This window comes from Monosiga brevicollis, genomic scaffold (genome assembly GCF_000002865.3).
Source record: "Monosiga brevicollis MX1 MONBRscaffold_23 genomic scaffold, whole genome shotgun sequence".
NCBI classification, from domain to species: Eukaryota; class Choanoflagellata; order Craspedida; family Salpingoecidae; genus Monosiga; species Monosiga brevicollis.
The window spans coordinates 641,362-653,289 of NW_001865060.1; the positions used below are offsets into that span (position 1 = coordinate 641,362).

Sequence of the window (11,928 nt, forward strand, 5' to 3'; positions counted from 1 at the left end):
GACACACACGCCACACACACTCCCTCCATAGATATGCACCTGCCCGGCTGACCGAGAACTCGCGTGATGTGGTGGACCTGCCGCGGTGCTCTGGCGCTGGCTGCCACGATGTCAGTCAAGCACACCTTTCCTCCTAATCCGTGCCACTTGGCCACACTATCATACGTTTACACTTGGTAGCATTCTGTCCGTTTGTTTGTGCAACGGATTGCAGTAGGATTGCGCCATCCTCGCGCAAACAGGACATCAAATAGGGCTATCGGGGGTCAATTTGTAGAGGGTAATAATTATTCTCATGCACAATTGTGATGGGAAACGGAAACGGCTCCGGCGCCCTCCCCTTACCAACAGAGGGATGCACGGCAGCACAAGGAGCGACAGTGAAACATGCTGGCTGTGCAACGCAACCTTGGTCATGGCATGCCGCTGCCTTCAACGTGAAAGAAAAAAAAAAAAAAAAGGTCAATTTTGGCTAACATGATCATAGGAAGAAGAGGAACACAAGGACATCTCACACCAATAGGGCATGTGCATCAAGCATATCCGACAGCTTCAACTCAAAAGGCTTTCAAAGGCTTAATCATCATCCTCATCGAGCACGTCAGAGACTCGCTTGCCGTGCCAAAACACGCGGTTCGCAGGCTTGAGCATTCCTCGTCCGGCCGGACAGGAAAAGTATCGCTTTCCATCCACCTACATCAGTCACCAGAACGACCCCGACACACGTGAGTTGAATGCATGCCCATCACCCACAGGCCGAAGAGGTGTTGTTAGGCCCCCCATCTGGCCATGCAATCCAAACTTAACATTTTGGTATTAGAACAAACAGCAGGCCCAGCGGTTTGGGCCCGTGGGCTATGAACGTACAGTGCCATCGTGTCCGTTCTCGGCGGCGCGGTCCAAGGCCACGCCAATGTAGTTTCCGTCTCCCAGATGAGTGGGGCCCATGTAAACAACGTAGCCCATGTCCTTGCCCACCAAGACGCGAGACTGCAACCCAAAGGCATCGTGCATTGGGGAAAAGGCAGCGCCAGGACTGCTCTTCTGATACGGGCTGCCCTTGAGGCTTGTGGGTCTGAGCGCTTTGGGGGGCGTTTCTTTCTTTCCCTCCTTCCCCGCGCTCTTGTAAAGCTTGCTACGGAAGCGAGCCTGCACGTCATCGGGCGATGGCTGCGCCGACTTGGCCCCGTCCGAGTAGACAGACGTCGCTTCGGCATCCCGCTGCAAAGCAAAGTCGGCACCCACACAAAGGCATTGAGTTTCAAGGCCAAAAGCCCCCACAAGATGCCGTTGCGACCCCCGCCTCCTCCCTCTTCCCTCTCCTTGCTGAAGAAAGACAATATGGCCCAAGCAACCCGGAAGAAGCAGCCCACCTGTTGCTTGGAACTGTAGTGGTCATAATTTTCCGAGAAGCCCTTGTCCACACGAGTGGTCTGTCCCACATTGAGTGTGGGGGCTGTAAACGGCGTGGCCTTGCGTCGGCTCATGCGACTGTGCAACCAACGCCCACGACACAGAAAGGCCAGGCGTGTAAGCTAGTGACTGCACTTGGCACAGACAAACAAACACGCTTCCTTTCCAGTGCATCGCCTTCGTTGGCACTCGAGGTCCTTACATGGCTGCCAGCTGCCGCGCAGTAGGCGTCACTTTTACATCCGAGTCGTTTACTTGCGGGGAGGCCACGCGGCTGCCCAGCTTGCTCAAACGATTTCGCCGCACAAAACAGCCTGTAATGCGCACCGCAGGTCAACCAATTTGTCTTGTACAATCTCGAGGTGAATCCGATCAATGAGTCCTGCCCACTGACCATGCATGGGCTTGGTGCGAAAGTATGTCACCAGACCAACAGTGCCGTTGTTTCGGCCCTGGGGATCGTCGAGTTGGATGCCATACCTATACACCAGAGACCTCACAAGTGAGCGAGCGACTTGTTAACGAGTCGAGGCATTTTGGATAAAGTCAGTCCCCATAGTTCCTCGTAGGTAGCTTACCACATGCCGGGCTTGAACTTGGTCTGGCCCTTAAATCGGACAATGCCAGGCCCCTTATCTCGGACCATAACGCGATCGCCCACCTGAGCAAGAAGCAAATCCATAATCATGAGTTGGGAAGAAAGATGCAAGATAAGAAGGTCGGCCGTCACCAAAACCTCGCTGCCACGTGGGCTGACACCGGCAGTCCGCCCCCGCCTTGGCCTTCAATCGCCCCTTGAAACAAACCTCAATCTCTCCATCATCAAGGTTGGGATTGCTCACGGAACTCGAGTCGGAAAAGGCATCTTGCATGTTAATGGGCATAAGGCTATCTGGCAAAATGGATGCAAAACGAAAACGTGTGGTCAGTCAGTCTCCAATCTCGCACAGCCAATTGCTCGGTCAGTCAAGCGCCGCTGACATGATCCACTGCTCGACGCAAGGGTCCACCCCAACCCCTTGAACCCCATAACCTGTCTGCGAGTGACCTGTCGACGCATTCAAAGTTTTAACGTACTACGGAGGCGGCGCAAGGCGTCGTTGGCGTGGCCTGACGTGGGCGAGGGCTGCATGGCGGGTTGTTGAACGGCTTTGCGTGGTGGTGCATCGTGAACAACGGCACGGCCTTCGTCGGCCTCGAGCAAGCGAATCATCTCCTCCAAAGTGGGAGGGTCATCAAACTCGCTCGGACGTGACAACATGCTACGCGCCAGGTCAATCGGCCGTTGCTGAGCCCCATCACGTATGGCCGAGTTGGCGCGTGCTTGCAACAAATGCTAGATCCATTCAGACCGCGTGGGGAAACCGAGGAAAAGAGCCAAACGGTTAAAAAGGGGGGGAGGGAGGGGGAGAGAGAGAAAACAAAAAAAGAGGAGCGTCATGGCCAGGCGTCGATTCAAACCTTGAGACACTCCAGATTGTTGCCAAGAACAGCCAGGTGAAGAGCTGTACCTCTTTGCATGCCAGTACAGATGGCGTCCACCTCCGCCTGAGCGCCAACAGCAGATGGAAAGGTTACAAAAGCAAACAGGTTTTGGTCAGATCGGTGAGCGGCATGGAATTGAAGGGTTACACAATGCAGGACATGAGAAACGACCATCGGGGGCCCGGGCTGTTTGGGAATGCAAGGGTCCACGTGAAGCACACGAACGCACGTTGCCAGAGACAGAGCGGCTTCGTAGCAGGACATCCATGGTGTGTGGGGCGCCAAAGTACGCAGCATAATGCAGCGGTGTCATGCCCAAATGCTGGCATCGCAGATTGACGTCGGCCCCCTCTCGGATGAGGCGGGCCAAGCATTCAGCGGCTTGCTCATCGTCCCCGACGCCAGGTGCCGCGCTTTGTACGACAAGATGGATGGAAGCACACCCCGACACAGGATCAATGGCGTTGACATCAACGCCGGCTCGATGGAGCTCACTGAGCCAGACATCGCGTTGCGCCAGCGTCGTCGAATCCCAACTTCGCTGCAGAGCAAAAATATCAGCGCTGGTAGGATCGTCATGCACGCGAATAGCTGCCAGCAAGCTCTGTGGCACATCTGCCAGCCAGCCAGGCGGCTGGGCCAGCAGCGGATCCTCCATGACCCGCCTTTTTGCTTTCCTCTTCACATCAAAGTTGCAAATGGGCAAAAGTCAAATCATAAATGGCTCTCTCTCTCTCTCTCTCTCTCAAATGATGGATGAAGTTTGGTCTGGACTGGACTTGATAAACCCAAGATGTAGCGGTTAGGAGTTTGGATTAGTTATGAGAAGATCGTTGTACAGGAAGTGCAGCAAAGGAACACAAAGATAACGTGAGAGGCAGCAGTATCTAGACTGGTGGTTGGCCCCTTTGGTCCAGCTACAAAGACTGCACTCCCACAGAGGTCGCATGGCCAGGCCCAAGTCGAGCGTTCACCAAACTACACGCAAAAAAAAATACCCCCAGAAAAGAGAAGAGGAGAAAAGAAACACAAGCAACAGCAAGAGGCACGATCGCCCACAGTTGCATCCAGCAGGAAACAAATATGGGGCGTGCACGCTCGGAACTTGGACGTCGTTACGCCAAAGTCATCAGCCCTGAAATCTGAAGGCATGCGGACAGGTTTTGCATGGCCCAAATTATGCCTGCACCATTGCGTCGCACCCTGAAACAGGAATTGCTGAGCCCAAAACGAGAGACGAGTGGCATGGAATCCTCATGACAAAAACAAAATTGCCTGGTTCATGGACAAAGCGCAAACAAACAAAACATTGAAAGGACAGAGATACTGACTGATACACCGGGGACACGGCTCTGCAATCCCCACGGCACACATGTCATTTGCACCCGCTCAAGGAGCGGATACGACGGGAAAGGACAAAAAGGTGGAACACAATCTTTGAGGGCCCACTTGCCCTCGTACTCTCAAGAGATGAATGCAGCCAGGGTGAAACTCTTCAGTCGGACAAGCTAAGTAGGTCGGGTCGTCACAGCCCAGCAGCACACACACAAAAAAGCTCTGACACGAGGAGATCACTTCTTGAAGCCAGAGTACTTGGTCTTCTTGTCCGCGGGCTTGAGAATCTGGAAGGAGCACATCAGGCTCTCATCAACGCTCATCATGGCACCCGCGTTGTCAAATTCACCGCAGTAGTTTGGTGCAGAGAAGATGGTCACGAGCTGACGCTTGGCAAAAAACTCGTAGCCGTCTTCCACCACTTGATGGGCACGGCAGATGAGATCCATGTCGTGCTTGTGCAAAAACTTCTCAACCACCTCGGGGCCAAAGGTGAACGAGACACCGCGATCGTTCTCGCCCCAGCCCGTTGAGTCCTTCTCGGGATCAGCCCAGAGGAGATCGCAGAGGAGGCCCGTGTCCGGCACGTCGGTAGGGCGCATGATACGGCGGATCTGCTCCATGGACTGCAGGTCGGGGGAAAGGCCACCATGGCAGCAGAAGATCTTCTCATCAATCAGAGCAGCAACGGGCAGGCAGTTGAAGCAGTCGGTGAAGGTCTTCCAGAGCTTGATGTTGTAACGGCGCTTGCACTCATCGTAAAAGCCGTAGATGCGGTTGATACTGGCGCACTCATGGTTGCCACGCAGCAGGAAAAAGTTCTCGGGGTATTTGATCTTGTAGGCCAGCAAGAGGCAGATGGTTTCCAGGGACTAGAACAAGAATACGATGTGTTCATTGATGAGATGGCGAATTACCCATCAAGACCACCGGCCCACCGGCCATTGTTTCCCCGTTAAACAGAAGGAAAGGTGCACACTCAAGCTTGATGGTAAGCCACCAATAGATCAACCCACCTGTTTGCCACGGTCAACATAGTCGCCAAGGAAGAGGTAGTTGGACTCGGGGGGGAAGCCACCATACTCAAACATGCGCAGCAAATCGTAGTATTGACCATGGGTGTCACCGCAGATGCGGAGGGGAGCCTCCAGCTCGAGGAGGATTGGTTGGTTGAGGAAAATCTCACGCGACTTGACACACAGACCGCGAATCTCAGCCTCGGTCAGGTCAACTGTACCACAGAGAGGGAGAGAGCGGGAGAGAGCGGGAGAGGGACAGCAAGAAGGGGGTCAGCACATGATTGATCGGCAGTTGCATAGTGGCAATCGCACAGGGGCTGCCCTTCGTGTGGCAAGCCGCGCAGCCAATAAACAATGGAAAAAAAATCGTGGAACAAATAATTATGTTTGACAACAAAAGACAGCTAAAAAATGCTTGGGGGGGAAAGCCAACTCTGAGCCTGCGAGCGATGTGTGACTGGCTGAGCGAGATACGAACCAGTCTTGCCAGGTCGGCTGCCGCGGACCTCGAGCAGCTTTGAGATGATCTTGTCAACGTCGACGGACGACATGATTTGACGGTGAGCTGGATAGCAACAGGGACGGCGACGATGACGACGAAAAGCTAAGATTGACCCAACAGAAAAAAAAGGGGGAAATGAGATGATACGAGGCGCGATCCGACGAGGAAATAAGAGGCGCTGTGGAAGACAGGCAAGCAAGTTGGAAGGGGCAGGCCTGAACCACCTGGGAACAAACAACACGAAAATAATGTGAAAAAATAAAATAAAATAAAAAACCAGAAAAATGGCAGCGGAGGATGCGAAGATGGTGAAGTCGGAAGAAAAGCGGAACACAACAACAGCGACGATGGCCGCTCAGACACGCCTGGACATACACCGGTGCCTCTCAATCAGTACCAGCGGGTTCAAGTCAATCAATGTGATGACTGGCAGTCCAAAAAGGGAACAAGCACCGAAATTGGGAACAAACCCAAATGCTATTGTGTCTGATTGTGCGCCTCGCCTCGGGGTGTGTGATGGGCTGGTTTGGCAGCCGCTTTGGGGGCAAAGAAGGGTTGAGGTGCCTTAAAACTAGTATGTGCTGATGGCAGTCTGCACTCCATATACACAGGCACACCTTTGCAGCTGTGTACGAAATGCAAACCGAGTCGAGAACAGCCGTCCTCAATGACCAAAGCCAAGGGCACCCGCGGCAGAAACGGCAGCGGGTTCCGATCTCTTACCGAGTGACCCTGCGCGGGAAATACAAAAGACCAAAGTGTGCGTGTGTGTGTGTGTGTAACTTGACAACACAACAAAACAAAAGAAGTGCAGTGGGTAGCTCGAGCCTCTGACCCCTCTCTCTCTCTCTGACTTTCTCTCTCTCTCTCTCTCTCTCTCTCTCTCTCTCTCTCTCTCTCTCTCTCAAGCCAACGTGGTAAGGCAAATAATGCTCAAGTTGGGGGCAAGGGGGGGCAAGCTTGGGACCTGACCAACTGGCTCATGGATCACTTGTATTGGGTGCAGATGAAAAATAGGGTCATTTTGATTGTCAAAAATTTGCTCAATTTGAACCCGATGATCTTCTCCTCAATATCACATTCCTCTCGGGAAATAAAGATCAGATTTTCGATTGTCAGATCTTTTATTGTTATGATCTCGCCTTCTCTCTTCTCTCTTTCTCTTTTCTCTCTTAATTTGTCAATCTCGCGCGGAAAGTAAAAAGTCCGGCGACCTGATTGCCTGCCTGGCTGGTGGTTTGCCTGTGATCCGGGTTCAAGTCGCCGATCGGCAGCTGGGCCGTCAGTGAGGTGCGTGAGCGATGAGTACAGCGTGCCGTTGGGATCAACTCAAAAATCGGGCCTGCTCGCCTGTTCTCACTGAACTGCCACAAACTTTTGCTTGCAGATCCAGATCAGTGCTGGCTTTTTAGCAAGATTTACCAAGCGCGCCGACGCCGACGGCAGCCTCACTGCCACTGCCACTGCCACTGCCACTGCCACTGCCACTGCCACTGCCACTGCCACGACTACCTGTTGTGCCCTAATACTCCTTTTGCCTGGCTGGATGTCCTCGGTGCTGGCTTGGGCTCAGCGACGCGCATCGCTGCACTCGCCCATGGCCAACGGACCGACTGGTGTGGCACATGTGCGGATCCTGGCCAGCTCAACCCACCTCCTCGTAGCATAGAAACATGTCGGCCAACTGGCGGTTTTTTCCAGGCGCATAGCCAACTTGATCCTTTGTCAGCCAGCCCTGCCCCCCAAGCACACGGCAGCTCGCGCATGGACCACGACGCCCGTAGCGGCATCACCCTTACGCTCGGAACTTGTCCGTCAATCAAGCAGAGATGGCCTCTCGTACGTCCCGCCCCGCCCGCGCGGCCCAGTGCTGGTCCTGTACTTTTGTATCTTTCTCCCCACATTGGTCTTCCTTCCCTCATCCTGTCGCAATGATACGACAAATGACTGCCCTTTCCCTTTCCCCGAATTACAGGCTCCAGCTCAGCACGCGCCTCGACCGGTAAGGGTCTTCCCCGTGCCCCGCGCACAACCGGTTCTCGTCGCTTGCCACCTCGACCTGGTCAGTAAAACTGTTGCACCCCCCAAGCGCGAGCAACCCTTGCTCCGTAGAGCCCTCTGGTGGTAAAATCACCCCTGCATACAAGACGGCTGGTTTTGAACATCATATCCCATCCCTGCCCATCTCAACTTGCAGGCGCCTCAGCCACCAATAGCACGCCTGTCCCGCCAACCGCGAACAAGAATGGCCCCTCTTCCGTCGACCAGGTAGACCCTGTCACCTGATGCTCGGTTTTGCAAGGATACAATACAAAGCGCCAGGCGTGGACTCAAGGTTATGCACCTCCGCATTGCAGAAGCTGCAGCTGGCAAAGGCACGCCGTGAGGCGGCCGAAAAGTCTCGAATTGAGGAGCGTGAAAAGGCCGCTCAAGCCCTTCAGGTATCCCACAGCCCGCGCGCCTCTGTCACCTCCCGCCCAACGCTACCTTTGCTCGCTCGTACCGCAAAACCCTGTCATTGTTGTAACTTGGCTGCCGCACCTGTGCCGCCACTCCGCCCCGCCACTTAGACCAAGACTGAAAAGGCTCAAATTCGTCGCGAGGCGTCCGCTGCCGATCGCAGCGCCCGCACTGCTCGCCCTCTTACCAGCCCGCCCGCCCCGGCCGTGGCTCAACCTAGCCCATCCGAGTTAACGGCCTCACCTGACCCTGATCCGTCCACCCCTCAAGGCCCGACCTCCGTTTCAAGTGACGTTCCGCTCCACACGCGCCGCCAGCGTACCATCAGCTCGAATTCGGACCGCCTGTCCCGCACCGCATCTGGTGGTAGCGACGACAGTAGCCTTCCTTCGGTCCGTACGCTGACTGCACTGCATTACTCCTCCCCCTCTGCTCCCTCTCGCTTGGCTCACTGTACGAACTTGCTTCGCCCAGGCACGCTCCAAGCGCAATTCCCTTGCACTCTACGGCAATCTCGAGCTGGGCGAGCCTGCTGCAGCCTCGTCTCCCCTGGTACGCCTTTTGTTGTCCTCGTCACACCTCGTACCTGCGCCAAGCACATGTGCCCATCCCGTGCTTCTTGACCCAGGGCTCATCCCCTACCCGTTTCTTGCTGACTTTTAGAAACGCACGCAGAGTGTGGCCGACGACACTGCCAGTGTCAGTGCAACGGCCTCCCTTTCCCAACAACAGGACAGTGTGATGTCAGAGGCCAAGTCACAGGCACAGCGCTCTTTTCGCCGCTCCTTACGACGAAAGGAATCGGATGCCCTGCTCCGCGAGCTCGTACCTGATGCCTTTGACGATGACAGCGACGAAGAGAACGGGTCCCGGCGCCCCTCAAATCAACAACCCACTAGCATTGCCGAAGTGTCAACAAGCAATGAGAGTGAGTCGGACGAGGAAAATGTTGCCAAGCAGAACCAAGATGTGCCCCGACAGGCTGGCTCAGGTTCAAGCACGCCCGTATCGACTCCCGACGCTCTGTCAGTGGCCAGCAGCAGCGATGATGACAACGAAACTGATGCAGACGGCCACAACTTTTTGGCACCCCCAGACCTGGAGACTGGAGACAATTCTTGCTTTGGCTCGTCTACATCCCTGGCATCTACTGACCCTGTGTCTTCCCACCCGGCATGGGCCAACGTTGAAGTCGAGATTGATCGTCAAAAGGGCCCCATGGGCTTTACCGTGCGCTCCGATGACACCCTCTTGGCCAATCACCGCAACGTCGTTGGTATGTCTCATTGTACACTCGGTCCCTTTCACCCCGCCCCCTCACAAAGACCATCCGCAAACCCTTGCAAGTCACGCTTTCTCATCTTGTTTTCCCCGTGCTCTGCTTTTTCTCTTTGAACTCAATTTTACTCATTTGTGGTGGTGTTTGTGGGAAGGCACTGTCAAGTCGGGTTCCATGGCAGAGAGCGCCGGACTTCAACGCCAGGACGTCCTTGTTAGCATCAATGGCAATGACGTCACCAACACAAGCAAAGAAACTGTTCGGCGCCTTCTTCAAGCCTCTGACCAAATTGTTTGCCTTGTGGTCAAGCGCAAGGACGCGCCCGCCGACGCAAACAGCCTCGCAAGGGAAGAGCAAGTGCGAACGGCTTCGCTACCAAATCAGCAAGCTCCTATCTTGGTGCAACACAGACCGCCTGCTCCCAAGGCCGAAAGCACGCCTGTGCCTGTGCCCGAGTCTGAACCCAACTCTGTGTTTGTGCCCGAGTCTGAGCACGTCCCTGTGCCCCAGTCTGGTCTAAAGCCAGACTTGCACGACAATGATTCTCGTGATGTGGCGGCTGGAGGCTTTAGCCCCATTCCCGAGGATGTCGAGGCAGCACTCGAGGCCGCCATGGATGATGCGCCCGCAAGTAAATCCTCCTCGAACCAGACCACGAACTCACTTGCAGATGCAATGTCAGCCTTCCTGACCTCCGATGAAACTGAGCCGCCCCTCAAGAGCCCCGCCAGCTCGGTAAAACTGGAGACAGTTAATCTGGATGACGCATTTGAGGAGCCTGAGACACTGAGTACCACTCCGCTGAGCTCGACCACAGCCCACAAGCCCGCCATTGCAGCCACTGTGACGCCCGTCATTGTTGAGCACGAGATCTCCTCCTCGGCAAACGAGAGCCTACATGACGACGCATCTGACCCTGGTGCAGAGGCGTCATCGATCGCACAATCCGATGGCAGTTTGCACTCTCGACTTTTGCAAGCTGAGGCGGCTGCTCTGGCTGCGGGCCGGCCGCGCCGGCGTTCCATCTCCGCCTCTTCGGGCTTGTCTACAGATGAGGGCTTCCGACTTCAACAGGCACCACGCTCCTCCCAGCCTCACCACGAATATCTCGAACTGCAGCAAAACGCTCTGCGCCAACACTTTCAAGACCTCCAGCGCAACGATGGGCTTCAGAGTGAATTCGCCACCATCGAGGCCGCAGACGTTCGTAACACTAGCGTGGCTGCTAAGCGCGACGCCAATACTCATAAGCATCGCTACTCCAACATCTTTGCCTATGACCACACACGAGTGCGTGTAACCCCTGACGATGCCGCACTCAGATCAGACCCGGCTCCAAATGGTGATCTGACCACCGATGAGGGACTGGATGTGATCAACACCGACTACATTGACGCTAATTTTATCGCTGGCGTCAGCGGTAAAGCCGAGTACATCGTCACCGAGGCCCCCATACCGGCAACCATGAATATCTTTTGGCGGATGGTGTTTGAGCAGGGTGTGTCTGCTATCGTGGTTCTGACTCGTGAACTTGAGGCCGGGCGCCTCAGATGCCATCGCTACTGGCCCGAGGAAGGCCAGAGCACCATCTATGCTGACATCACGGTCACAACCACTGCGTGGCGTGAGCAGCCGCGCAGTGCGCGTCGCACCCTGCGCCTCGAAAGACCTGGGTGTGAACCGCGGCGCATTGAGCAACTTTTGTTCACAGCATGGCCCGAAACTGGCGTGCCTGCGGACCCCAATGCCTTTCTCGACTTTCACCGTGAAGTCCAGCAGTGCACGCGACCCAATGGCAATTTGACGGCCCCAATGGTCGTACACTGTTCCTCGGGCGTGGGCCGTAGCGGTTGCTTTGTTGCCTTTGATCGTCTAGCTCAGAGTGCCGCTCGCCAGCTCACGCCTCTGTCGGTCAAAGCCACCATCCTCTCTCTGCGCCACGAACGCATGCTCATGGTACAGACCGTGCTTCAGTATGAGTTTGTGTACAAAGCTGTTCTGCGCTATCTGGATTTGGAGCTACAAAAGCACCGTACAAACGTGGCGTCGTCTTCGGCCTCTGCCAACCCATCGGTACACCGCGGCAACGTCAGCGACCGTGGCGCCGAGGGTGCCAACTCACAAACCCGCCGCCGCCGTGCCAGTCAAGCGCTGGATGACGAAGCAGTCCTTCACACCGGACCTGGACCCAACGCGGCCACGGATCAGCAAGTTCAGCTTTTGCGACGCAAGCCCTTGAAGCGTTGGGATACAGACACGGTGGCCGGCTTTGTGCAATACATAGGGCTCCCCTCACTTGCCGTCGCAGTCCATCGCCTAGAGTTGACGGGCCGTGAGCTGGCGCGCCACCCCTCTCAAGTCGCGCAAGCTCTGTCCATCCATCGCTCAGCCGCTCGTGAGTACTTTCTGGCAGCGCTCCTCGCTGTGCAGCACGA

The 11,928-nt window shown here is 55.5% G+C and overlaps 3 protein-coding genes across 3 annotated transcripts in view; 1 reads left to right on the forward strand and 2 right to left on the reverse strand.

The window, feature by feature from the left end:
• Nucleotides 1-576: 576 nt before the first annotated feature.
• Nucleotides 577-3,556, reverse strand: MONBRDRAFT_28109 (uncharacterized protein; the record flags this gene model as incomplete). The annotated part of the gene is made up of 10 exons (XM_001748528.1): nucleotides 577-693; nucleotides 868-1,221; nucleotides 1,374-1,491; nucleotides 1,616-1,727; nucleotides 1,808-1,893; nucleotides 1,992-2,074; nucleotides 2,220-2,305; nucleotides 2,491-2,749; nucleotides 2,875-2,961; nucleotides 3,128-3,556. 10 exons carry the CDS (start codon nucleotides 3,554-3,556, stop codon nucleotides 577-579), a joined length of 1,731 nt encoding a protein of 576 aa, XP_001748580.1.
• A 913-nt stretch (nucleotides 3,557-4,469) lies between these two features.
• MONBRDRAFT_35258 (uncharacterized protein) lies at nucleotides 4,470-6,538 on the reverse strand (the record flags this gene model as incomplete). The annotated part of the gene is made up of 4 exons (XM_001748529.1): nucleotides 6,478-6,538; nucleotides 5,731-5,856; nucleotides 5,250-5,464; nucleotides 4,470-5,105 (listed from the first exon to the last, which is right to left on the reverse strand). The coding sequence occupies exons 2-4, from the start codon at nucleotides 5,801-5,803 to the stop codon at nucleotides 4,470-4,472; spliced, it is 924 nt and encodes a 307-aa protein (XP_001748581.1). The 5' UTR covers nucleotides 5,804-5,856; nucleotides 6,478-6,538.
• A 603-nt stretch (nucleotides 6,539-7,141) lies between these two features.
• The window catches only part of MONBRDRAFT_10784 (uncharacterized protein), a gene marked incomplete at both ends in the record, with an annotated part of 9,321 nt that continues 4,534 nt past the window's right edge, over nucleotides 7,142-11,928 (forward strand). The window contains 5 exons of the mRNA XM_001748459.1: nucleotides 7,142-7,370; nucleotides 7,952-8,022; nucleotides 8,689-8,766; nucleotides 8,878-9,490; nucleotides 9,648-11,888. Coding sequence (XP_001748511.1) covers nucleotides 7,142-7,370; nucleotides 7,952-8,022; nucleotides 8,689-8,766; nucleotides 8,878-9,490; nucleotides 9,648-11,888 — 3,232 coding nt within the window. The remainder of the gene's footprint in view (nucleotides 7,371-7,951; nucleotides 8,023-8,688; nucleotides 8,767-8,877; nucleotides 9,491-9,647; nucleotides 11,889-11,928) is intronic.